Genomic DNA, 26,393 nt, shown 5'->3' on the forward strand with positions numbered 1-26,393 from the left:
ATTATGAGTGAATGTCCTCATAATTAATAATAATTTGGGGGCTGGACAAAAGCAGGATAACTAAGAGAAGAAAAGATCAATCCTCCAGTCTGCAAAAGGGTCCTGAGAGAGATAAACTTTCTCACTTGAGACTAAGGAACATCTTTAATGTTCTTCTAGGATCATAGAGAAAAGAAGGAAAATGTCCCAGGTGGAACAAGAAGGGAGTAGGGAAATGACCTACAAGAATAAGAGAGGAAATACATGGACACACACACACCCAGAAAGGCTGAGACAGTGGGAAAGTTGTGCTCAGCTTTCCCCCCAGAAAATAGGCAAAGAATATGTTGTAATTACTCTCAATTGAATAGTAGTAGTGAATGTGATTCTCAAACATGCTTAAGTCAATTTATTCTTCTGCATCTTGCTCTGGTTATAAAATTTCAAATATAATTTCAAAATCGCAGTTGAAATTTATAATGAAATCCCTATTATGCTGTCAACGTGATTCCTGTTGTAGAATTGACTATACTAAAGCTAAAGAATTGTTATTAAAAAAAGAGAGACAGACAGACAGACAGACGAAACCACTGGTCACTTTTGAAGCCCTGAAAAGCTCCCCCCAGGCTACTTTTCATTCTTTATAGCTGACCGAAGAAGTCAGCCTACTTTCCAGTTCCTTTATAACTGATGGCATCCGCTACAATCTGTGGAATTCATTTTCCTCAAAGCTGGTGGATCCACGTTCCCCAGCTATACTTTTATCTCGGGTAATGGAAGAAGTTGAATTACGGTAGAAGATCAGCCTAGAACAACAAGAACTATACACCAGGAACCATTAACACCAAAACTTGGGAAATTTTATGATTTCCTCCACGGTCTGTGATTACTAGAAAATGCGCCTGTGAATGCTTCCTCCATCCCCCTCTCCACGTGCCAAAGGAACATCATAGCGTTTAAACTCTGACAAGTCTTCAAGATAAAAATTACCGTCCCCTATTTTACAAGTGATTAAAAAAAAGGGGCGAGAGGGGAAAACAAGTTGCCCCAGTACCAAAACACAAATTCAAAACAGGGTCCTGACTCCTAAGACTGTTCCCGTTATTTACGCTTTTAACACGCTCGATCTTTGCACCTTCCCGTCGGTGTGTCGTTTACTCTCTCCAAAAGACGTCCTTCTCGCTCGTTCTCAGACCTCCCCCAGGCCTAAAAGCTAGGCAATCTCTAGAAGGCTTATTTTGAGCCACGTCTCGTTCCCATCTTGGGGACGGAAACCGGAGACCATGCCTGGGAGCCGTTCTCGCGCCCCAAGCGTTTCCCTCTAGCTCCTTCTCGTCCCTTGCCCGGACCTGTCGGGCCTACGCTGCCTCAGACACCCCAGCAGAGGCTCGGCCCACCCTCCTACATGGCCGCTCTCCACTCCCCAGACCGGGGAGGTCGGGAGGCTGCTTCTTTACCCTGCAGCCGGGAGGATGGCGTAGATATCCGATAGATGCTGAACTCCTTCGAGGCCTAAGCCACCGCCAACGCCAACCCGCCGGCGTCCGCCATTAGCTCTTAAGACAGGGACCTTCCGGTTGGCGCGCGACGGAAAAAGGTCCCCAACCGGCGCCTGAAGAATGTACATATAATTTTTAATGCTTCTGTTTTGCTCCCACGCCGCATTGAAAATTATTTAAACATACTTTATTGCCGTCACTTTTTCCAGGAGAATAGGTCTTTTAAAGTAGACTTAACAAAAATAAATGAATAAATCGGGCACTTCTGTGGGCAGCCCCAAAGATCCGGCACGCCAACGGGGAGGGGGCCTCGCGGGGCCGGAAGCGCAGAATGGGGACCAAGATGGCGGACCTCGATTCCCCTCCGAAGCTGTCAGGGGTTCCTCCGCCGCCTGAAGGGGTGGGAGGAGGCCGCTGCTCGGAAATCTCCATCGAGCTCATTCGCTCCCTGACCGAGCTGCAGGAGCTGGAGGCTGTGTACGAACGGCTCTGCGGCGAGGAGGTGGGGGGCTGAGCCTCTTTTTCCAGGAGGATCTAGGGGCAGTGGACGTAGGAGCTGTCAGTCTTGGGAAATGTGGGCTGTGGGAAGTTCTCTCCTTGCCGAGAGAAACAAAACAGCACCTACTCAGGAAGCAGTATAGTTGAGTGGACTTGACGTCTCTGTTCACTCAGTCTGACACCCCCGAGCTCGTTTTCCCTGTTATCTGGGCGATCTGCCCCACCCCGCCATTGATCATTAGGTTTCTTTGACAGAGTAAAGTTAGACTGAGGGTATACGCCAACTCGCTTGCTTCTCAAAATGAGAACATAGGCTCTCTTGCGTTGACTTAGCAGTTTAAAAATTATGAAACACTTTCACCCCTTTATCTCATTTAAGCGGGAATTCATTGCACATAAACCAAAGCGTTTTAAAACTTCCTCTTGTGGGGAATAATTTGGGGGTGTCGTTTTAGCATTTCGGTTAAATGCACAACTTTGTAGAAGCTTGAGATTTTAAGACTCAGGCACAACTATCTAGTCTTGGACAAGTCCCTTCATCTCTTGTACCCCTGCATTGTATCAAATCAGGGGCGTGGACTATATTCTGTCGAAGATTCCTTGCAGCCTCCTTCACTTTTCCGTGGCGGCCTGATGCTGCCAATCAATACATTTTTGAATGTCAGTTGGGTTCCTTGCCAGTCAGAAGAAAGAGACCTAAGCTGTCTAAAGATCTAAGCTATCTAAGAGATCTAAAAGTTTAGTAACTGTTCCCTAAACCAAACTTTTAATTAAGATTGAGCACAAAACTCAGTTTCAGCTGGGTGGGGGAGAAGGGGTGATCATTAGTATCTTCAAATATTTTCAAATATTAACTTGCACCAACTCTAGCAGTTTCTGATACAATTTTCAGCAAGATATGCTTTATAAAATTAAGTACTCCTGACTCAAGATTCCTAAGCTTGCGTTCACTGAGTCAATCAGTACTTTGGGGGAAAAGTTAACTCGATCTCTACAGACAGAACAATAGTAGTTCCATATTTGTATTTGATGACTGTCAAGGGGAAGTTTCCCTCTGGATCCTACTGGACTATTTTAATAGAAATGTATACCTAATATTAATGGCTATTATTGAATCATAAACCACATACTATGTTAAGCACTTTATGTTTGTTATTTTGTTTGGCTCACACCACAGTCCTATGGCATATGTAGTACTATCCCTTTTTTACAGATGAAACTCAAGCGCAAGAAGGTTACATTAGTTGAGGTAATGCAGTAAATGGCTGAGGGAATTATATTTATCCCTTTTGGATATTGACTGTACACTATGAAGAGACTTTTTGTAACCACCACTTTGGAGCTTTTGTTTCTTTAGCCATTATATTTTAAATGCCTTCCTGTGTTAAGCACAGGAAGCACCCTTTGGGTGTTCATCTGCTAGATGGAATACGGTACACATAAGGTAATAATCATTATGCATTGTGATAAGTGCAAAAATGAAGTATTGTTTGTTAAAGTTCTAGGGGAACTTGGTGAAAGGAAAGAAGATGTTTGAAATGGGATTCATCCTTTAGCTAAGTGATTGGGTTAGATAACTCTTAAGGTTGCTTCTGACCATTCTGAGGACAGAATGTTTCTCTGTGTTTCAGAAAGTGGTGGAGAGAGAGCTGGATGCTCTTTTGGAACAGCAAAACACCATTGAAAGTAAAATGGTCACTCTCCACCGAATGGGGTGAGTCTTCATTTCAGCAAGAGCTGTTGTAAATTCCAACAGGGACCACTGGATAAGTTATTTTTCCTAACTTTCTGTTCTAAAATGCCAGCTGAGTTTGAAATGTAGAGGAGTGTTACCTCAAGGTAAAGTGAACATCTAAGGATATGGTTGAGTGGTTCTCAAAGTGTCCTTGGACCAGCAAGTACCAACATCACTTGGAAACTTGTTAGAAATGCAAATTCTGGGGCCCCGTTCCAAACCTACTGAACCAGAAACTCTGGAGGGGGGCGCCTAGGAATCTTTGTTTTAGCAAGCATACCAAGTGATTCTGATGTATGGCTCAAGTTTGAGGACTACAGTTTTTGCAGACTTTGTGTATTTGCTAGTCATAAAAATTGCTCTTTGATCTCATCACCCTCTTAGATTGTTGGTTAGTGCATTTTATGCTCACTTAGCAATTGGGAGAATCTCTTCTCTAATTCATTGGCAATACCTATTTAGGAGTTTTTTTAGTAGTTACAGAAATTAATTTTTTTATTAACTATAGGCCTGAATTTTCAGTAAAACACTCTTGATAAGAAGCTGTGATAGAGTGAAGTGAGCTAAGAGTTGTGGGAGGTATAAAAGAAGATGTAGTCGCCATCTACAAAAAAAATTTTTCCGTCTCTTACTCCTATCCTCTGCCTCTATGGATATGTGTGTGCTGACACTGTGTGTCTCCAGTCCCAACCTACAGTTGATTGAAGGAGATGCAAAACAGCTAGCTGGAATGATCACCTTTACCTGCAACCTAGCTGAGAATGTGTCCAGCAAAGTCCGCCAGCTTGACCTGGCCAAGGTAATCTCATTCTGCTTTTGATGTTTGAGTTAGTAAAGGGCAGTAGAGAACCCACCTCATTAGAAATTGGAGCAGCACCATCCGATAGAAATCTAATGCAAGATGCCAAAACCAGACAAAGATATCACAAGAAGAGAAAACTCCAAACCAATAGCTCTTATGAATAGACATAAAAATCCTCAACAATACTAGCAAACCGAATCCAGCAACATATAAAAAGGGCTATACTATAACCAAGTGAGATTTATCACAGGAATGCAAGATTGGTTTGACATCTGAAAGTCAATTAATGTACTACACCGTATCAATAGAGTAAAGGACAAAAACCACATGATCATCTCATAGATTTAAAAAAAGCATTTGACAAAATTCAACCCCCCTTATGATAAAAACACTCAACAAACTTGGAATAGAAAGGAACTTCCTCACCCTGATAAAGGGCATCTGTAAAAAACTCACAGCTAACATCATAATTATTGGTGAAAGACTAGGTGCTTTCGCCCTAAGATCAGGAACAAAACAAGGATGTCGGCTCTTGTTGCTTCTCTTCAACATTGTACCAGAGGGTCTAACCAGGGCAATTAGGAAAGAAAATGAAATAAAAGTCATACAGATTGGAAAAGAAGAAATCTAACATGAACCACATATGTAATTTTAAATTTTCTAGTAGCCATGTTTGAAAAGTAAAACAGATGGGGCTGGCCCCGTGGCCAAGTGGTTAAGTTCGCGCACTCCGCTGCAGGTGGCCCAGTGTTTCATCGGTTTGAATCCGGGGCGCGGACATGGCACTGCTCATCAAACCACGCTGAGGCAGCGTCCCACATGCCACAACTAGAAGGACCCACAACGAAGAATATACAACTATGTACCAGGGGGCTTTGGGGAGAAAAAGGAAAAAAATTAAATCTTTAAAAAAAAAAAAAAGAAAAGTAAAACAGAAATAGGTGAAAATAATTTTAATACTATGTTTTATTTAACCCGTTATATCCAAAATACCACTTAAATATGTAATCACTTTAAAATGATATTAATGAGATATTTTACCTTCTTTATTTTTGCACTAAGCCTTTGAAATCCAGTGTGCATTTTACATATATATATATACAGATCTTAATTTGGATTAGCCACATTTCAAGTGCTCAGTAGCTACAGGTGGTTAGTGGCTACTATATTGAGTAGCACAGGGTCTGGGCTCTTGAACAAGTCAGTCCCAGCCTCAGTTTGCCCTTCTGAAGTAGCATAACCCTTCCCTATTTGTTTGTTCAGATTCTGCAAAAATATCTTACCATAAAACCCTATAGCCACACAGCCAGCAACTCACATATTAAAGTTTTTTAAACATTCTTGCTTATTCTAAAAGAAAAATACTTTCCACTTATTTCACTTTATTACTTGGTTTACAGTGTCACGTTCCCCAAATACATTCTGGTTCTATTATAAATTTAACAATATAAGCTAAATATAAATATGGATTATCCATGTTCCTGCTTCCATTAAAATGAATGATCTGGTCATATAAATATTAAACGACACTTGTCAGTGATATTGACCATCATCAGTAACAGGTTTTTTGGTTTGGTTTGGTTTGGTTTGGTTTGGTGAAGAAGATTGGCCCTGAGCTAACATCTGTGCTAGTCTTCCTCTATTGTGTATGTGGGATGCTGCCACAGCATGGCCTGATGAGTGATGTGTAGGTCCACACCCGAGATCCAAACCTGCGAACCCTAGGCTGCCAAAGCAGAGCATGCGAGCTTAACCACTACGCCACCAGGTGGCCCCTCAGTAACAGTTTTGTGAGTGGCAGTCGTGGTGTTTTTTAATTCATCAGTGAAACCTGAAAAGGACCTCTAGTTATCCAGATTCAGCACCTGAATCTCCCTACCTTCTGGAGAGATGTTTTTGAAAGCATAGGACATTATTCTAAGCACCAAGTCTTTTTGCAGAACCGCCTCTATCAAGCCATTCAGAGAGCTGATGACATCTTGGACCTGAAGTTCTGCATGGATGGAGTTCAGACTGCTTTGAGGAATGAAGATTATGAGCAGGCTGCAGCCCACATTCATCGCTACTTGTGCCTGGACAAGTCAGTCATTGAGCTCAGCCGACAGGGCAAAGAAGGTTGGCATTGCACACTGTTGATTTCTGGTTTAGTTACAAGCATCTGTAATCTGAACTAGGCAAAGTCAACCAGGAAAAAGTCATCTGTTAGGAAATTTCCTTGTCTAGTACTAGACCCTTATAAGTCCTAGACCATCCCAGGGCATGTGTTGTTGTTCCCATTTTATGGGAAAGGAACTACTTGACCGTATTGCCTACTTATAAAATTAATTTCTTAGCCTGGTATTCTGGGCCTTCCGTGATCTCCACCCACTCTCTCTTTCTAGCCTTATGTCATGCTATTCACTCATACATCCATTCATTGTGCACATATTTGTTGAGCTCCTCTATATGCCAGGGTATATACTACTTGCAATACTCCACAAATACTCTTTTCATCCTTCTGTTTCTATTTCTTTGCTCATTTCATTCCTTTTTCATGGAATGTATGTTTCTCCTATTCAGGTATCAAAATCCTGTCCATCTTTGAGAGATGGGATATCATCTCTAAGAAGCCTTTTCTGATTACTTCAACCAGAAATGTGACTTGTGGGCACCTTTCTTATGACACTTTTCATGCACTGATTTTTATTATAGTTATTTGTACACAAATCTTATCTCTTTCACTTGATTATAACTTCTGTGACAGTAGGATCATGGCTGATTCATCTCTTAATTATCCATATTGCTAGTACAGTATCTTGCACACAGTAAGTGCTTAATACATATTTTTTGAATGAATAGTAGGTGTGCAGACTAAGTGGCATAGACCTGACATAGTACCATTCTTTACGTTCATTCCCATTTTCTTCCCGTTGCACAGGAAGCATGATTGATGCCAACCTGAAATTGCTGCAGGAAGCTGAGCAGCGTCTCAAAGCCATTGTAACAGAGAAGTTTGCCATTGCCACTAAAGAAGGGGATCTACCCCAGGTGGAACGCTTCTTCAAGATCTTCCCACTGCTGGGTTTGCATGAGGAGGGATTAAGCAAGTTCTCAGAATACCTTTGCAAGCAGGTATGGGCCCCTAATAGCTTGGCAGGATAATGGTATGGTTCTCTGCCTGCAGATTGGGGCGCTGGAGGGATCTAGTTTCTGTGGATACTTTCTTGCCACAGGATTTGACTCTTTTCTGCTCTTGCTTTAGCCTGGCAGGACTGGATGCATACATTCATTCAACACTATCTGTTGCGAGTCTACTTTGTACCAGGCATGGCCTAGATATCTGCTAGGCCATGATGCACATTTATTTCCAATGGACCAAGTAAAAGAATAGGAAAATTAAAATGCAAATTCTCTGAAAAGTTGTCTCACCCTTTTCAACTTGTCAGCCAGGAACTGGCTTCTTTTAAGAGCATTTGGAGTTGTTGGTTAGTGGTTTTAAGACTTCACCAGGCTTGAGTCTCAAAATAAGCCACATTGAGATAAAGCAGGTGAGGTCACTTAAGGTTTAATCCTGGAAAAGAAACAGGCTTCAGCTAAAGTCTCAGTGCCCTTCCCCCCGACCTCAGATGGAGAGAAGTAAATCTCAGCAGACATGTGTGCAGAGGGTTGTTGAGGGTTTTTTTTAACTGTATGTCAGAGTCCATCCTCTTCCTCCCCCACAAAATTCTCTATAATGGAACACTCTTCTGCCATTAAGAAAAATGAGGGTCCAGCCCCGTGGCCTAGTGGTTAAGTTCTGTATGCTCTGCTTTGGTGGCCCAGGTTCGGTTCCCGGGCATAGACCTACACCTCTTGGCAGTGGCCATGCTGTGGCAGGAACCCACATACAAAAGAGAGGAAGATTGGCACAGGTGTTAGCTCAGGGCAAATCTTTCTTAAGCGAAAAGGGGAAGATTGGCAACAGATCTTAGCTCAGTGCGCATCTTCCTCAGTAAAAAAAAAAAAAAAGATAAAACCTGAGACAGTTCCATTTGTGCTGACGTATTTCACTCTCTAACATATGTGGTTTGTTAAGTTAAACAACAGTATGCTACCATCCCTGTTTAAAATGAGGGGGTTGGCAATAAGGATGTATGCTTGTATAAGTGTAGGATGTTTTTGGAAGGACTAACAGTGGTCATCTCTGAAGAGAAGACTTAGGAGACCAAGAGACATAGGTAACAGGAAGAATCACTTTTCACCAAACACTCCTTTGTTCCTTTTGAATGTTTAAGTGTGTGTGTTTTACCCATTCTAAAAAAATGATTAATTAGAAATAAAATTTAACTGCTTTATGGTGCTTTTTTTAATCAGTATTTTGCCCTCTGGGACTTAGAAATGGCTTCTACTTTATCCCTTAAAATTCCCTTCCACAGTACCCAGATTCCTTGTGCTGCTCCACGAAGCACCATTAGTGATAGCTGTCATACTTTGAGACAACTGTTGAAACTGAAGACTCTCCCTTGGCTAATGGCAGTACATATTTTCAGAGAAAAAGAAAGCATTACTTATAGCTCTGAATGGAAGAAGAGCTACCACTGTGCTCCAGTTCTTTGTCCTGCCTGAGGCCCAGACAACCCAGAGCTCCCACGAGAGGTTCCTCTGTGCTGCCTAGGCTTTCAAGCATCAACAGAAATATAAGGAAAAGAAAGCCAGTGGGAGATTTTTTTGGAAAACAGAGGCTAGCCTTTGGTCTGAGAAATACATGTGGATTTTCTGCTTCTTTCAGGTGGCCAGTAAAGCTGAGGAGAATCTACTTTTGGTGCTAGGGACAGACATGAGTGATCGAAGAGCTGCAGTCATCTTTGCAGATACACTCACTCTTCTGTTTGAAGGCAAGCCTCTTTCTCCACTCTGGCGAGACTGGAGACATTTCTATCTAATACCTGCATCCAAGCTTTTCTTCTCTGCCCGCTAGCTCGATGCCTTTAATTTAATCCTGTAGTTTACTATGTATTAATTTATTGGAGAATTAACTTCCCAATTCAGTGTCTGATTAGCAAAGATTAGTTAGAGTCTCTCAGGTGTTTTGATCCTCTCTAACCCTCAAGACCCAAACTCTAAGAGTAAGTTTAATAATTAATAATATTAAAATAAATTACTGGGAAGAGAGTGATGCTGATTTCTGAAGATGCTCCTATAGGAACAATCAATGTAACTTATCAAATGCCTACTGATATACCAAGCACTGTGCATATTTAACAGACAAATTTGCTTAGCAACTCCCACCAAGAACCATTTGTATTCATTTTGGGAGGTGAAACAGCCAAATAGGTTTGAGTTAGACCCTGGGTCAATCCTGGATGAAAAAAGGAGTTTATTTTGTGGGAAGAATATTTGGAATCCAACCCTCTCTCTGTCTCCTTTCTAGGGATTGCCCGCATTGTGGAGACCCACCAACCAATAGTAGAGACCTATTATGGGCCGGGGAGACTTTATAACCTGATAAAATATCTGCAGGTGGAATGTGACAGACAGGTGGAGAAGGTGGTAGACAAGTTCATCAAGCAGAGGGACTACCACCAGCAGGTGAGCAGGGAAAGCCACAGGCATTTTGGAAGCAGCATTAGCCAGCAACACTGAATAGTAAATTGCGGCGGGGGGGGGGGGGGGGGGAATGAAAAAAGTTGCAGACAGGAGAAAAATAAATCCCAAAGGCAGACTGGCCTGCATCTTGCCTATCACCAGCTTACTTTGGACTTGAGGTGTTGTCAGGATGACGATGGCCTCAGTACAATATTGAGAAGGAAATAGAAAGAGCTTACTGAAAGGAACACAACAGAAACGTTGACCAGTTCTCTATCACAGAATGTTCAACAATGCCTTTTGGTGATATTATGAGAATTTTATTTCTTAAGGTCCTAGTTAGTGTCAAGTAGTTTGTCTCAAATTTCTCCTTAGTTCCTTAAGTGCTAAAGGTACCATTTGCTTTTTCAGAACTTTATTTCTCCATTCCTTTGAGCATAGAAAGTAAGAATATGACTTAGAAATAGGAGAAGCCCCATACAATTTTGTTTCTAGAACGCTAGGTGACTCCTGACAATAGTCCATTGGAACATCATTAGCATCACTTTTAAGTGCAATAAAATAGAGGTGAGCATTCACATCTAAATCAAAAGTAAATCTTTGGCTCATCATCCTGGAAGCCTACTTTTGTCCTACCTCATAAACAAACTTGTATGCCAGAAGTTTGGAGTGACCAGGAAGAGGCAGATAGAAGGAGGATGGGGAAAGCATTCTCATTTCTGTGGTATATTGCAGTTTCGGCACGTCCAGAACAACATGATGAGAAATTCTGCAACAGAAAAAATAGAACCAAGGTAATAAGCCTCTTTCCTTCAGCCCATAGGAGTTTGAATTGGTAATCATGTATCATTCAGAGAATACTCTGTTACAATGTGGTCTATGTTTTAAAAATATTTTATCTATGACTCTTTTTTTTAATGGAATATATCATACAAACAAAAGCGTATGTGTAACATATGTGTGGTTCATAAAGTATAAATGATTACCAATGCTTTTTTTTTTTTTTACAAAGATTGGCCCTGAGCTAACATCTGTTGCCAATCTTCCATTCTTTTTTTTTCTCCCAAAGCCCCAGTACATAGTTGTATATCCTAATTGTAAGTCATTCTAGTTCTTCTATGTGGGATGCCACCACAGCATGGCTGATGAGCGGTGCATAGGTCTGCACCCAGGATCCGAACCAGCAAACACCTGGGCCACTGAAGCAAAGCATGTAACTCAACTGCTCAGCCATGGGGCTGCCCCTACCAATACTTTTGAAGCCCCCAAAGTGACTCTCCTCCTCTCGCTCCCCCAAAGATAACTACTGTCCTAAAATTTTAAAGTTTTTCTTTTTTCTAATAAAAGTAATATATGCTTGTAAAAAGAAAATCCAAACATAAAAATGTATTCATTCAATCGACAAATTTTTTACGGAGTACACATTATGTGCCAGACACTGGTCCTTGGTACTGAGGATATGGCAACAAGCAAAGTGAGCAAGACAGACATAATTCTTTCGTTGTGGCGTCTATGGTCTATAAAGTAGACAGATAATAATACTAGCAAACACATATAGTGTTTACCACATGCCCGGCATTGTTCTAAGCACTTAACAAAAATTAAATTGTTTAATCCAGGGTTTCTCGGCCTCTGTACCGTTGGCATTTTGGCTGGATAATTCTTTGTTATGGAGGACTGTCCTGTACATTCTCAGATGTTTAGCAGCATCCCCAGCCTCTACCCTCTGGATGCTGATAGTGTGATGTCATCAGACACTGCCAAATGTCCCCTGGGGAGTAAAGTCACCCCAGTTGAGGATCACTGACTTAATCCATAAACATTTTTTACAGATGAGGAATCTGAAGCTTGGAGAAGTTAAGTGACTTGCCCAAGGTCATACAGCTAAAAAGTGGCAGAGCCAGGAATAGAATCCAAGCAATCTGACTCCAGAGTTTGTGCTATTAACCACTGTAATATACTAAATGTAGAGTAGAGAGAGTATGTAATGAAGTAGTGTAAACTAAGTTGATGAAGTTCAAGGAAAAATTCCTGAGGAAATAACCTTAGATCTGAGACCTCAAGAGTAAGTAAGGATAAGAAGTGAAGAGTGTCCCAGGTAGAGTGGGGGGAGTGGGGCAAGCATGTGCAAAGGTCCTGGATGTTTGAAAAACTGAAAGGCAGCCAGTGTAGTTGAAAGGCAGAGAGTTGGGGAGAGCCTGATATGAGATGAATCTGGACAGGGTGTTGGAGTCAGGCCATTCAGGGTCTTGTATCCTAAGAGCTAGGAAATCATGTGATTATGATATGACTAGATTTATGTTTTGAAAAGATCTCTTGAACTTCAGTGTGGAAAATGAGTTAATTTGTGTATATAATGTAAAAGAAAGGTTCAACTTCACTCTTTATAATAGTTATCCCAGCACAATTTGTTGAAAAGACTATTCTTTCCCTATTGAATTCTTTTAGCCTCTTGTTGGAAATCATTTGGCCATAAGTGTGATTTCTGGACTCTCAGTTAATCTCCATGTCTGTCCTTAGGCCAGTACCACACTGTCTTGATTGCTGTAGGTTTGTAGTTAGTTTTGAGATTGAGAAGTATGTTTTGTTGTGTTTTGTTTTTTCATGATTGTTTTGGCTGTTCATCTGGTTAGATGAATGGGTGTGGGTATATCCTGAAATCTCACCAAAGCTAAATAAGAGGTTGGAGGGGTGTGGTTTCGTCTACATGAGGCATAGATAATTTTTACTCAAACCACTTTTGAAAACACACCTCCCAATCTCTTAATAGCCCTGGCAGGATTTTAGGAGATGAACGATTCAGATGAAACATGTAAATAGAATATGTGGTTGACAGCTGCCTCTGGTTATAATCCAGCCAGCAGAGCCAGGATGACTATCTGACGGAGCTGACCCCTGTGGGCCCCGGGGGGAGGGGGAGTTTGGGGTTATGTTTGCCCTGTAGCTTTTATATCTGAGGGAATCTAGTGCCCTCCTGCTTATTCCTTCTGCTCCGTGTGTCTCAGGGAACTGGACCCTATCCTGACTGAAGTCACCCTGATGAATGCCCGCAGCGAGCTGTACTTACGCTTCCTCAGAAAGAGGATCAGCTCTGATTTTGAGGTGGGGGACTCCATGGCCTCAGAAGAAGTAAAGCAAGGTAAAAGGTGTTTCCTGTATTCTCTAGGAGGGCTGGGGTATAGTTGGTACTGTTTTGTAGTAGTTAAGCCACAGATCTCATCATAGAAAATAACTAGAACTTGTTAGCTTCTGGGAGTCTGTGGGCAAATTGACTCCTAGGAGGAAATCTAGACTTACCAAATTTTGGAATTGAACTGGACCTCTGAGCCCATCTGATCATTTTACAAATGAGGAAAGCTAATGCCCAGAAAGGTTAAATGATTTTCCTCTGCTCTTTTGCCCATGCCATGCTTCCTCACCAGATCTGATTATGGATTGGTGTTTACTTTAAGTAGGTGATATGTGCACATAATAGGTACATAGACAGAACAAAAAGATACAGATATCTTCACAAGGGAACTTTTGGGAAAGATAGGAACATTCTAAAACTGGGTTGTGGCTATTGTTGCAAAACTCTATGAAATTACTAAAAAATCATTGAATTGTACCCATATAATGGGTAAATTTTATGGTATATAAATTACACCTCAATATAGTGTCAAAGTATAATATTAAGAAAAGAGTATTAATATAAAGAGTACACAAAAAGAGTATATCATGTAAAGAAAGCCTTTCACTCTCTCCCTCAGTCTCCCAGTTCCCCTACTCATAATTTTTTTTTTTTTTGATGAGGAAGATTCGCCCTGAGCTAACATCTGTTGCCAATCTTCCTCTTTTTTCGCTGGAGGAAGATTAGCCCTGAGCTAACGTCCATGCGAATTGTCCTCCACTTTATGTGTGGGTCGCTGCCTCGGCATAGCTGATGAGTGTTGTAGGTCCACACCTCGGATCTGAACCCACGAACCCAGGCCCCCAAAGCAGAGCACACTGAACTTAACCATTATGCCATGGGGCTGCCCTCCGCCACAGTTTTTTTTTTTTTTTGCTGAGGAAGATTGGCCGTGAACTAACATCTGTGCCCATCTTACTCTGTTTTATATGTGAGACGCCCACCACAGCATGGCTTGATGAGCAGTGCGTAGGTCCGTGCCTGGGATCCAAAGCAGCGAACCCCAGGCCACCAAAGCAGAATGCACAAAGTTAGCCTAAGTCACATTAGCCACGTTTCAAATGCTCAATAGTGGCTACCATATTAGACAACACAGACATAGAACATTCCCATCATCATCAGAAAATTCTGTTGGATAACACTACTTTAGAGAATGAGATGTTCTGTACCCAATATATTTCAGTCTTTGCCCTGGAAACTTACATCTTTTGAATCTTACTAATTAATCCTAAGGAAATAATGGAAAAGAAGTAAAAAAATCTTTGTACAAAAATGGCCACTATAATTTCCAATTACTATGATATCCAATTACCTCTAATAATGACAAAACATTTGGGAATAACCCGAGTGTCTAAAAATACGAGAGTAGTTTAAAAAAATACAGACTATCTACCTGATGAAATATCACACAGCCATTAAAAATAAGTAATCTAAAAAGAAGAAAAAATAAACTATGTAGAAACAATGAAAATATTTATGTATAATTTTTTAAAGCAGAATACAAATTTGTACCTGTACAGTGATTATAACTGTGTAGATTATGTACAGATTTGGAACAGAGACTAGAAAAGAATGTGAAAAAATGAAAAAAGTTGATCTTCTTCCCTTGGAGAAGAAAAGTGAGTATTCCTTTCTTGGCTGTCCCCTAGAACACCAGAAGTGTCTGGACAAGCTCCTCAATAACTGCCTATTGAGCTGCACCATGCAGGAGCTAATTGGCTTATATATTACTATGGAGGAGTACTTCATGAGGGAGACTGTCAATAAGGTAGGACAGAGGACACATCCCTTGGAAGTGGGGCTTCCTGTTCAAGAAGTCAGGCTGAAGGAAATGGCCAAGGTGTATCATATTTCTTGGTACTGCCTTGAGGTTACCCTTGCATGCAGACTAAGTGGCACCACTTTGTATGGGTAGAGGGCGTCTTTAGAGTTGTCGTGCTCTTTGTGGACCCAGCTGGGACTTCTTTCCCAAGGATCACAAAAGAACACCTCAGCTCCTCAGGGAGCCTACTTGTTCCCTTCTTCCCTGGAGGTATGTGGGTGAGGAGTCTTGGGGAAAAAGGGTCTCTCTTGAAGTCTTACATCCCGGGTAACAGTTGTCCTCAAGGCAAAGGCCCTAAATACTTAATTTTCTAATGTAATGATCAATAGGGAAATGAGCTATTTTGGCAAAGAGGATCCACATCAAGCTGTGACCAGAATAAGCCATGTTGGGAAAAACATGCACAAGGTAGAGAAAAGGAAGCAGAGCCTGGGCCTGTTCCAGGACCGTTTAGAACAGTGGCATGCAGAACTAGGGCCCTCACTGAGTGCTTTGCCTTTTGGGTAGGCTGTGGCTCTGGACACCTACGAGAAGGGCCAGTTGACATCCAGCATGGTGGATGATGTCTTCTACATTGTTAAGAAGTGCATTGGGCGGGCTCTGTCCAGCTCCAGCATCGACTGTCTCTGTGCCATGATCAACCTCGCCACCACAGAGCTGGAGTCTGACTTCAGGTATGATTGACTCCCTTTCTCCTTTCTAGGAGGCAGAAAGGTCCTAATATGACTGATTCCTGAGGCCCATTTGTTTCTTCCTGTTTTCCTTATGATTCTAGTGAAGTTCTATAGAAGATAAAAGCTCCTATCCATAACACAACATCCTTGGCTCCAGGCAGCTGTACAACAGATGTCTTATGGGCCAAATCTGTGTTCCCTGGACAGGATTGGACCAATAAGGTCCTCAGACCTAGGAAGGAGAACAGGTGGTTCAGATGAAGGCAGTAGTTGTAATATTAACGATCTTAGTTACCATTGCTACAGGCCAAGCACTATGCTAATCTCCTGCTCTTATTCAGTCTTAATAACAACCCTGTGAGTAGGCACTATTAGCTCTCTTTTATAGATGAGGAAACTGAGGCTTAGGGAGATTCTATCTCTTGTCAAAGATCACACATCTCATAAGTAGTGGAATAAGGACTAGAGTCCCAAACCAACTGTCTTGAAACCTGTTCTCTCAACTCTTACACAGTACTTCCTTTCATTAAGCTGTACTGAAGAGTTTCTTGGAGCTCAGTGATGATAACTGAAGGCCTCATAGGAAGTAAATAGTTGGCCAGTCTCCTCTGCGTGTTCTTGTCACATGAGTGCTCTTGAGGGGCTGTTTGGTCTGTCTCATACCCTGGCTGCTCAAGGTCTCCTACAGTGATCTCAGGGATTAGTTATTCCCCCGCAAAAGACCAATTTGTTCTGCTGGGTCAGGGTAGTAGGCCCTCTGGTCCTGCTGTCCTAGAGGCCAAGTTGAGTGCTGTCAATCCCCATATGCCATTCTGCCCCTAGAGACGTCCTGTGTAACAAGCTACGGATGGGCTTCCCGGCCACCACCTTACAGGACATCCAGCGTGGGGTGACCAGTGCCGTCAACATCATGCACAGCAGCCTCCAGCAGGGCAAATTTGACACAAAAGGCATCGAGAGCACTGACGAGGCGAAGCTATCCTTCCTGGTAGGTAGCCCCACAGGTTAAGAGTTGGTCAGTTTATCTCGAGAGGTTAAACTATGACCTCTAAGTTACAATATAATCAGCCTTCAACTGGAGACTTTTCCTCCAGTGTCTACATAGAAGGAAAACTCCTTTAAGGAAAGCTCCTCCTAGAAGATTCTGAAATCATTTCTTACCAGGGACCTATTTCTGAGCAGCTCAAGCCAGGACATGTACTATTCCCTGCCTGGAAAGCTGGGTGCCTCAGCTTTCCCCAGCGTTCATTCCCAAGAGCACTGCCCAGCTGTTCAGGGGCTCTACTGAGTATCAAGTTTGGCTTGCATCTGTCACAGAGCCGACTGTAATATCTGTGCCAAGCCTCCAGACTACTCCTCTGAGGACAGTCCCCCAGCATGGGTAGGTACCAGTCCTCTAGGCCTACCAGGACTGATTTTCTAGCATACTTCTTAGGCTTTCACCTGCAGAAAGGTGACCTTATTAAAGCCCTTAACTACCCAGAATGACAGATGTGATGAAGCAGTGAGTCTCATTAGTTGTGTGACACAGCTGGGCAAGGAGAAGCATAGAAGAATAAAAGGATTTATACAAGGTAAGAGCCAGTTTGTGATGAGCCAGAAAGAACACAGATGAGTCCTGAGCTCATGATCAGGCCTCTCTGGCACATGCCATCTTGGCATGAGTGGGAACAGTGCTGTCAGAGGTCATTCTGCTCCATCCCCACATTGGGCCAGACCCTGAGTCTTCTTGGCTCCTGGTTCACAGGCTGAGGAAACATCCAATAGCAGAGCTCTCAATCAACAGTCCATACATGGGGTCTCTGAACACCCTGGGGTTGGATGCAGAAATGTGCACATGTATTTTTTCTGGAAGCAGGGTCCTTAGCTTTTATCAGATTCTTTTTTTTTTTTAATTTTATTTTGGTTTATTTATTTATTTTTTAAAGATTTTCTTTTTCCTTTTTCTCCCCAAAGCCCCCCAGTACATAGTTGTATATGTTTTAGTTTTGGGTCCTTCTAGATGTGGTACGTAGGACACCACCTCAGCATGGCCTGATGAGCGGTGCCATGTCCGCGCCCAGGATTTGAACCGGTGAAACCCTGGGCCACCAAAGCAGAGCGCACGAACTTAACCACTCGGCCACAGGGCCAGCCCCTTATCAGATTCTTAAAGGAGTCTATGACCCCAAAAGAGTTAAGAGCTGTTGCTTTCAGAGGCAGGTAACTAGTCCTCAGACAGATCCTGTACGGAAGCTATTTAGGGAGCCCCGCTTTCTGTCATTGAAAATATTTTCCACGCACATGGATTCTGTCAATCTAGGATGTCATGGTTGTTGCGGAAAAAGAGGATCAGTTCCAACAAACTGTTGCCTCTGAATATGGTACCTTCGGAGAACTTTGACAAAATATCTGGCAACCAGCTTCACGTGATCATGAATTGACTTAAAATTTTCATTTTGTTTGAGTTCTATTTCATTTTTTACAGAACTTACTTTTATTTTTTGACTTCTCCACTCAGGAACATTCATTGACTCCTTGTTACCTACCACATCGAAGCTAGACATCTTCACCTGGTGGTTTGTTGAAGGCCTCCTGAACCTGACCCATCTCGCCACTCTAGTCCTATTTTCCACCAGTTGGCTTCACAGGTTCCCATTAGTCTGACCGCTGTGTGTTCGCACATTTTATGCTCTCATTCAGACAGTTTCATTGAGGGCCCAGAAGATAAGGCCAATAAGAAAGGTGATGCTAAATGCTTGGTGACAGGTTTCTAGTTTTCCTGATGCCAAGTACTTAAAATGTCATTACTCCCACCACAGGGCCTATTTCTTATGTCACCTTGATTCATTGGGCTGTCAAAATGAATTCCCCAGTGGTGCTGACATATCATTCGCCGTGAGCTGGGATAAGCCCAGTGAGTGCATGCTTACAAGGACTGTCAGTACAAGGAAACTTTGAAATCAATACCATTTGAACCCAAATTCATTTTCCTCTCATGACAGATTATTCTTGGTGTCTTTAAATGCCTCGGAAACATTTATGTTGTGGCCTTCATCCTTGAGCTTCATGACAGTGCAGTTATTTCTCTGGAAGCTTGTAATGTTAGCAGCCTTCTTTTTTAGCATGCTAACAAAAGGCCTTTAGTCTTATCCACCCACAATGGAAGTGGCCACAGCACTGTCAGCAGCATGATCTTTCAGTATTGGCTACAGGACACTGACAAGGGAGACATTCTTGGGAACATGAAAGGGATGTACTACACTCAATCCCTGGGGTTCTAGGATTCTCCTTGTACCCTGAAATCTTGAAGCTCCTGACTTATCTCTTGAAAATTGGCTCCTCCCTGCCTCATCCCTGCCTTCCTGGTCCTGCCACGAGCACACCAGTTCAGAGGCTGTGTGATCCTCTCAAACTCTGTAATTCTTCCCACATACAGCCTCTAGGTTAGTATTCCCAAACCACAGCTGTGCTCATGTGGCATTCACCTGCTTTAAATAACCCTCAGTGCCACCCCATTGTCCACAGGACACCATAGCACCCACATCCCAGTCTGACTTGACCCATCTCTGTAGCTCCTCCTCTTTCCATTTCCCTGCATGTGTCTGTGCACTCACTGCTGATCCTCAAATACCTTTTGGGGTTTCCTTCCACTCTGCATTTGCTGATGTTATCCCTTCTCCAAAACGTATTCATTTACTCATTCGTTCATTCAATGAATATTTATTGAGAAACTTCTATATGTCAGGCACTATCCTAGGTTCTAGTGCTGCACTGCCTGATATGGTTACCACTACTAGCCACAGATGGCTATTTAAATTTAAAAACCCAGTTCCTGAGTTGCACCAGCCACATTTCAAGTGCTCGATAGCCACACATGGCTAGAGGCTACCATACTGGGCTGTTCACATTTAAAATACTTCCATCATCAAGAAAGTTCTATTGGACAGTGCTCTACTAGAGACTCAGCAATGAAGAAGACAGACTAGATCCCTGCCTTCGTGGAGCTCTCATTCTCATGGGAAAGGCAAGAAACAAGCAAGATAATGTCGGATAATCCTAAGTACCATTAAGAAAATTTCAAACAGGACACTGGGCGAGGGAGAGGCTGACGGGTGGAGAAATGTACTCACCCTCCTCTCCTGTCAGAATCATGTTCCAGCCTTTTAAATTCAGCTCAGTTACCAATTCCACCATGGAGCTTTCCTTGAATCCTCAGACCAAAACGTTTTTTCTTTCCTCTAAGTGGCCATAGCAATTTATGCCTTAATTATCACTTTTGTCACATACTGCTTTTTATGATGGTTATTTCTGCACTGAGCTTAAAAGTAAATTGAGTTATGAAAGGAGGAGCCCTTGGCCTAGAGTCAGGAGGCCTGAATCCTGCCTCGAGCTCCATAGCCTGTCACTCTTTGAGTTTCTGTCTCCTTAACCTGCTTTATTTTTTTTTCTTCATGGTGTTTATCACTACCTGACATTATGTAATACGTCAGTTTATTATCTGACTTCCCTTCTGGAATGTAAATGCTGTGAGGCCGTGGATTGTGTCTATTTTGTTAACTGCTTTCTCCCTGGTCCCTAGAACAGTGCCTGGCGCAACAGCAGGCGCTAGGTAAAATTTGCTGAATCAGTTGTTGCCTGACCTTGGTAAATTCTTTCACTTTCTGAGGATCTCATCTTTACCTATGATCTGCCTTAATAATACTTGTTTTGCAGAGGCTATTTAGCAGAGTCAGGGAAATAACGGATGAGAAAATGCCTCATAGTTGCCAGGCTCTCAGGAAGTATTTCTTTAATGAACGTCAGCTTTTGCATCTTGACCTGTACTTGGAGGTTTGAAGCTCCAGGACTTCTCCCAGACCTGTGTGCCTAAACATGGGGCAAAAAAACCTGAAACCTGGGGTCACTACCTCTGAGGTTGTGGCAGGTTGGCTTTGCTGCCTTGATGTCAGGCACAGGAGAACCAGGGCGAGGCTGGTTCACCATTCTGCCCAATCCGAGACCTGAGTACCCTGCCTGATGACAGTGCTATAGGCATTCCTTAGCCCACCGCCGAGCCTCAGGAGTGCAACGGTCAGCCACTCTGGCATTGAAGTGGGTCCAAACACGAGTGAGCAGAAAGTCACATTCTTCTGTCCTCATCTCCCAGGTGACTCTGAACAACGTGGAAGTCTGCAGTGAAAACATCTCTACTCTGAAGAAGACGCTGGAGGTACAGGGGAAATTGCCTATCAGCTTTCAGCACTGCAGCCTCCCCAGGCCTCATATTGAGAGGGAGCCCTGTACACACACATCCTGATGGGGATGCTGGCATTCCTTGGCATTGAGCCAGCTCTTCTTCAGAGCACTTGAGGGGATTCACTAGTGATTGCCTTGTGAATCAAGTGGTAGCAAGGTGTCTCTGGGCCAGTGTGAAGAGCTCTGGCCCAAGAATTGGAAGATCAGAATTCAAATTAGATCTTCCAACACATACTGGGCATGTGACCTTGGACAAGTCCCTTAACTCTCAAAGCCTTAGTTCTCTCATCTATTAAATGAGATACAGCTCTCCATCCTGCCCTACTTTGGGTTTGTTGGATGGCCTAATACACTGTGTTGAAAGCACTTTATAAAAATTATAAAGTCCTCCATAAATTTAAGAGATTAAGATGAGGTAGGGTTCACCAAACCCTGTACTAAGCTGGTTGCTGGTATCATTTTTTAAAGGAAGGCCACATAGTATAGTGGAAATTGATTGGATTTAGAATCAGATACGCGAGTTCAGATCTCCACTTGATCACTGACAAATTGTGTGGCCTGTGGCAAGTCCTGTAACCTCCCTGAGCCTCAGTTTCCTCATTTGTGAAACAGAGAGAATGATCTCTGCCCCATAGGGTGGTTGTGAGAATTGAACAAGATAATGTAAAGCACCTGGTACATGAGAGGCATGGAGTGGTAGTTAATAATTGCATTAATAGATAGAAATAACAGTTTGGAGCAATCACTTTGTGAAGTGTTAAAAAATGAGGGGCCCAACTCTTCCCCGCTCCCAAACTCTGCCTCTAGGAGAGGAGGGAGGCCAGGGTCCTGCCTCCCTGGTGGGCACTCATACCAAGAAGGGTGCTTTGCTGCAGAGGCATAGGGCTCAGTGTGCACTGAGCTGGTGCTAAGTGTCAGCTTTAGGGCTGGGCAGACTAAGGAGGCTAGGAGCCAGCACACAGGAAGAGGGCCTAGTAGTTGATGTTCCTGAGGGAGGCTCAGAGACAGCAGTCAGGTAGGAGTTTACAGCAGTGATGTACACTGGACTAGAATAGGAATTTACTCCACAGTGGCCTTAAAATGGAATAAAATTAGAATGCTTGAAGTACCAATAACATGGTGTCTGTCACTTTGAATGTATTCAACAAGGTGGCTGTCATCATTTTTAAGTCACAGCATCTTAGATTACGTGCCTGACTTTGTCCTTAAAATTAGTCTGTTGAATTTTAAAGTAAAATTTGAGGAAATATTAGAAATTCATAACTGAGCTGGTAGAATTAGCCAAGTGAAACAAAAGAAGGCTAGCAAAGAGCTGAAAAAATAATTCCCATAAATCTCACCCCCCTTAGATTTCTTTCTCAACCCCATCAGCAATTCTTTGAGACAGGCAGGTCAGGTGGTATGGTGCCCATTTTACAGATGAGGTTATAAAGCCAGTTAAAGATAGTCAGTATTGGAGCTGCATGGGAACTAAGGGCCTCTGCCTGCTAGATCAGTGCCTTTACAGCTCTTCCACACTGCTGCTCCTGCTGTAGCCAAAACAGCATAAACTTTTAAGGGGTTCCAAGAAATGTGGGCAGCTCCTGGCAACCCAAAACATGGTGAGCTTCAAGCAGCTCCCCCTGTGGAGTTCTCTCCAATTAGGCTATAGTGTAGGGATTAGGAACAGGTGCTCTGGAGCCAGTTTCCAGCTTGAATTCCAGTTCCACAACTTACTGATGTCTGGCTTAAGGTAAGTTATTAACTTCTCTGTGCCTCAGTTTCCTCATCTGTACCATAGGGATAATAATAGTACCTACTTCATAAGATAGGTACTTTAATTAATAAAAGTGAAATGCTTAGGACAGGGCCTGGCACACAGTAAGCACTTAAATCTTAGCTATAATCATGACACTCTCCCTTGGGCAGCCAGACCAAAATATTTAACAAGCAGAAAGTATAACAGCAGTAGCTACTATCTCCTTAATGCCTACTGCATGCCAGGAACTGGGCTAAGCACTTATGCTTAGCATGTCTGACCCTAAAAACATGAAAAAATTTCTGGTATTCGTGTTTCTTATTCACATCCCCTGACACCAGTATCCCCATATTACACAGGGGGTAGTGGGAGCCAACTAGCTACCCACCAGGAGAGAATCCAGGTTCTGAAACCTAGCTAGGGCTCTTGCCTGGAATAGGCGATAGCTGCTCCCAGAGAAGGCAGGAGTAGGAGAAATGGCTGGTTGCACACTGGCCTGCTCTCTGCCTACCTCACATTCCCGTGCGCCAGGCATGTTCTGAAAGCTGAGTATTCTCCCCTAGAGTGACTGTACCAAGCTGTTCAGCCAGGGCATTGGAGGGGAGCAGGCCCAGGCCAAGTTTGACAGCTGCCTTTCTGACTTGGCTGCCGTGTCCAGCAAATTCCGAGACCTCCTGCAGGTAAGCCCCAGGGTCAACTGCTGGCTGACTCCTGTGTCTGTGTATTGCTCTGAGAAGATTGTTACTGGCTTATCTTGAGCTCCAAGTGTATGAGGAAACAGGGAGGAGGGGTGAGGGAGTAGCATGCAAGCCACTGAAGGCCCTGTTGGTTTCTCAGCAGTGTAGTTGTCACAGTGAAAGGCCAGCATTCTGGTCCTCTAGAATCTTCACATGGCTCCCACAGTGCCAAGAGCCCTCAGAAAGGTGCTCTGAGGAAATGGAGCCATGGGGTTACTCAGACCTCTCGCTTGGCCTTAGCCAGAGCTGCTGCCTAACACCAGGCACTAAGAAATCTCTTCTTTTGAAAAAGGACCTCATCTCTGGCCTGGACCTGAATTGGCACAGATCTGGAAAGGAACACGTTGTCCCTGGCCTCTTTTATTAGCATTATCTCTGATAGACTTCAGATAGGGTCTGCAGAAAAGCCTCAGAACTGGAAAAATATTCTGACAGTCAACAGATGGATGGAGCAAGAGAAAGGGAAGGGGTGGGGGCGTGTGCCTTCTTTGTCCGAAGCATCTCTGCCTGGTTCTTCTGCAGGAAGGGCTGACGGAGCTAAACAGCACAGCCATCAAACCGCAGGTGCAGCCTTGGATCAACACCTTTCTCTCTGTCTCCCACAACATCGAGGAGGTCAGCCTGACCACAAGCAGCCATAAAGCTCAGGATTACCCCTCCTTCCCCCAGCCCCCAGCTAGAGGGCAGTGGAGCTGTCTGAAGACTAGACCTTAAGCTGTAAGACTAGACCTTACGTGCTTCTCAGGCCCCCTTCCCTCACCCTGGAAGACTAGGTTGTTCCTGGAGTCAGAAAGGCTCCATAAGACATCTAAAGGGAGTTTGCTTTGACCTCAGTCATCCTCTTTTATTGAGGCTCTTTTTGCCCACTCCATTGTAGACTTAGGAGCTTTTTTTCTAGCCCTATGATTTCATTCCTGTAGAACATGAGATGCAAGAGGGAATAAAATGCCAGGAGCTTTACCATATCGTGTAGGCCACTGCTCCAGCCCAGGGCCACTTGTCAGTCAGAAGTGTGATGCAGCAGCAGAAGTTATTGCCAGCCTAGGTGTCCAAGTTGGCTTTGAGCTGGATGAGTCAGAAGTTATAGGAGAGGAAGGACCTCTTCCCCTGTTTTCTTAAGAGGTGTGGAAGTGGGGTGGGAGTGAAGGATACCTGGAGAAGCCCCCAGTGACTCACCTTGCTTCCTGACAATAGGAAGAATTCAATGACTATGAGGCCAATGACCCTTGGGTACAACAGTTCATCCTTAACCTGGAGCAGCAAATGGCGGAGTTCAAGGTGAGCAGAGGCTCTAGGGACTCGCTTATGAAATTACCCACCTGTCCCATACCAGCAGCCTGTGGCTCCTCATCACACTCCTGCTGGGAACCTTGAAAGCCCTTCCAAGCCCCAGCCTGCAGAAACACTCCCCAATGGCCTCATTTAACTGTCCCCACCCCTCAAAGACTCCGGTAGAGGCAGAGGGGCTAGGTGAGACTCTGCTGATGTCTAGCCTCTGTGTGCAGGCCGGCCTGTCCCCAGTCATCTATGACAGCCTGACCAGCCTTATGACCAGCCTTGTTGCAGTCGAGTTGGAGAAAGTGGTGCTGAAGTCCACCTTCAACCGGGTAAGTCAAGAAAGTATAGGTCCCCGCTCTGTTGTTTCCCCTCTGAGGAAAACAAGTCCTGTCCCCCCAGGACTTGCATCCCTCTGTCTTCCACCCCCAGGCCCTGCATATCTAGGCTGAGTCCTGCCCTGACTTCTGAGGCCTTGGAGCTGACCGAGGCACCACCTGAGGCCCAGATGGCCTTGCAGCCCAGCACTGAGGGAAATTGGGAGCCATTTCTGCTTGGTCAGAGGGCTAGGCCTTGAAGAGTGACTGGTCTTGTGTTCCCCTGCAGCTGGGTGGTCTGCAGTTTGACAAGGAGCTGAGGTCCCTCGTTGCCTACCTTACCACGGTGACCACCTGGACCATCCGAGACAAGTTTGCCCGGCTCTCCCAGATGGCCACAATCCTCAATCTGGAGCGGGTATGTGGGGCTCCCTTCACCTAGCCAGGGAAAGGTGACTGGGAAGAGAGGCAGAGATAAAATTTGGATCCCTGCTACTCCCTCAAAACCATGTCTCTGCCAGCAGCCCAGCCCTGCAGGGTACCCTCTCCTTCCTGGGCACTCCTGCTCTGCCTCTGGTGGAGCCCAAGGCCTTGTCTCAGGATAGCTCCTCCTTGCTGACTTGTCTGTTCTTCCCCACAGGTGACCGAGATCCTAGATTACTGGGGTGCCAACTCCGGCCCATTGACCTGGCGTCTCACCCCTGCTGAAGTACGCCAGGTACTAGCTCTGCGCATAGACTTTCGCAGCGAGGACATCAAGAGGCTGCGCCTGTAGCTGCCAGGGTGAGCTCACCTGGCCCATCACACTTCAGGGCCCATTTCCTAAGTGGCCACAGCCAAGGAACTGAGCAAGGCTGTCTGGCTTACGGGGAGCTCTGACAGCCCAGACCACTCCACTGCCGGCAGCAGGGAAACAAGGCTTCGACTCACTCCACTCTCTGCACTCAGACCTGTCTGGGTGGTGCTTTGGGGGCAGCTTCTGCCCACCACGAGAGGTGGGTCCCCCTGGGCTCTTAATTAGGTGGGAAAGCCAAGGCAGGCCAGCTTTCTGCATGGGTGGTAATTCTCTCATCCTTGGACACTGCAGCAAATAGGCTGCCTGCCTCCCTGCCAGCCCTAAAGGCCTTGGGTGCATCTGGGGACCTGGGGAATTAAGTTTACTCTGAGGAGAGGCTGTGAGGTTTATGATCACCCTGATTAAAGACACTCCTCAGAGAGATGCCAGTGTGCTGTTTCCAGGGAGGGTTGGATGCTACAGGGCAAGACAGGTCCACCAGTTCCCCTAAAATGTGAAGGTAAAAGCCTAAGGCCTCAGCCCCCTCCCGCACCCAGAGTGAATGCACAGCTACCGCCAGGACCCACATGATAGCAGGTACCTCATCCAATC

The 26,393-nt window shown here is 44.2% G+C and overlaps 2 protein-coding genes across 2 annotated transcripts in view; one reads left to right on the forward strand and one right to left on the reverse strand.

Moving 5' to 3' along the window:
• SF3B3 (splicing factor 3b subunit 3) overlaps positions 1-1,575 on the reverse strand; it is a 52,321-nt gene extending 50,746 nt beyond the window's left edge. Inside the window, exon 1 of the mRNA XM_008522375.2 lies at positions 1,437-1,575. The gene's annotated coding sequence lies outside the window, so the exon portion shown is untranslated. The remainder of the gene's footprint in view (positions 1-1,436) is intronic.
• Positions 1,558-26,223, forward strand: COG4 (component of oligomeric golgi complex 4). The gene is made up of 19 exons (XM_008522374.2): positions 1,558-1,980; positions 3,608-3,690; positions 4,396-4,510; positions 6,454-6,628; positions 7,431-7,624; positions 9,261-9,366; positions 9,903-10,060; positions 10,793-10,851; positions 13,063-13,196; positions 14,876-14,994; positions 15,556-15,722; positions 16,545-16,710; positions 20,851-20,913; positions 23,241-23,357; positions 23,937-24,029; positions 24,609-24,692; positions 24,920-25,021; positions 25,296-25,424; positions 25,647-26,223. The coding sequence occupies exons 1-19, from the start codon at positions 1,810-1,812 to the stop codon at positions 25,779-25,781; spliced, it is 2,370 nt and encodes a 789-aa protein (XP_008520596.1). The 5' UTR covers positions 1,558-1,809; the 3' UTR covers positions 25,782-26,223.
• The last annotated feature ends 170 nt before the right edge of the window (positions 26,224-26,393 follow it).

This window comes from Equus przewalskii, chromosome 3, assembly GCF_037783145.1.
Source record: "Equus przewalskii isolate Varuska chromosome 3, EquPr2, whole genome shotgun sequence".
Lineage (NCBI taxonomy): Eukaryota > Metazoa > Chordata > Mammalia > Perissodactyla > Equidae > Equus > Equus przewalskii.

Bases quoted from the DNA above. Each gene is read 5' to 3' on its own strand.
- COG4 (XM_008522374.2), top strand. From the start codon at position 1,810: ATGGGGACCAAGATGGCGGACCTCGATTCCCCTCCGAAGCTGTCAGGG. The intron at 4,511-6,453 runs GTAATCTCATTC...GTCTTTTTGCAG, and splicing joins GCCAGCTTGACCTGGCCAAG to AACCGCCTCTATCAAGCCAT. The intron at 10,061-10,792 runs GTGAGCAGGGAA...GGTATATTGCAG, and splicing joins AGAGGGACTACCACCAGCAG to TTTCGGCACGTCCAGAACAA.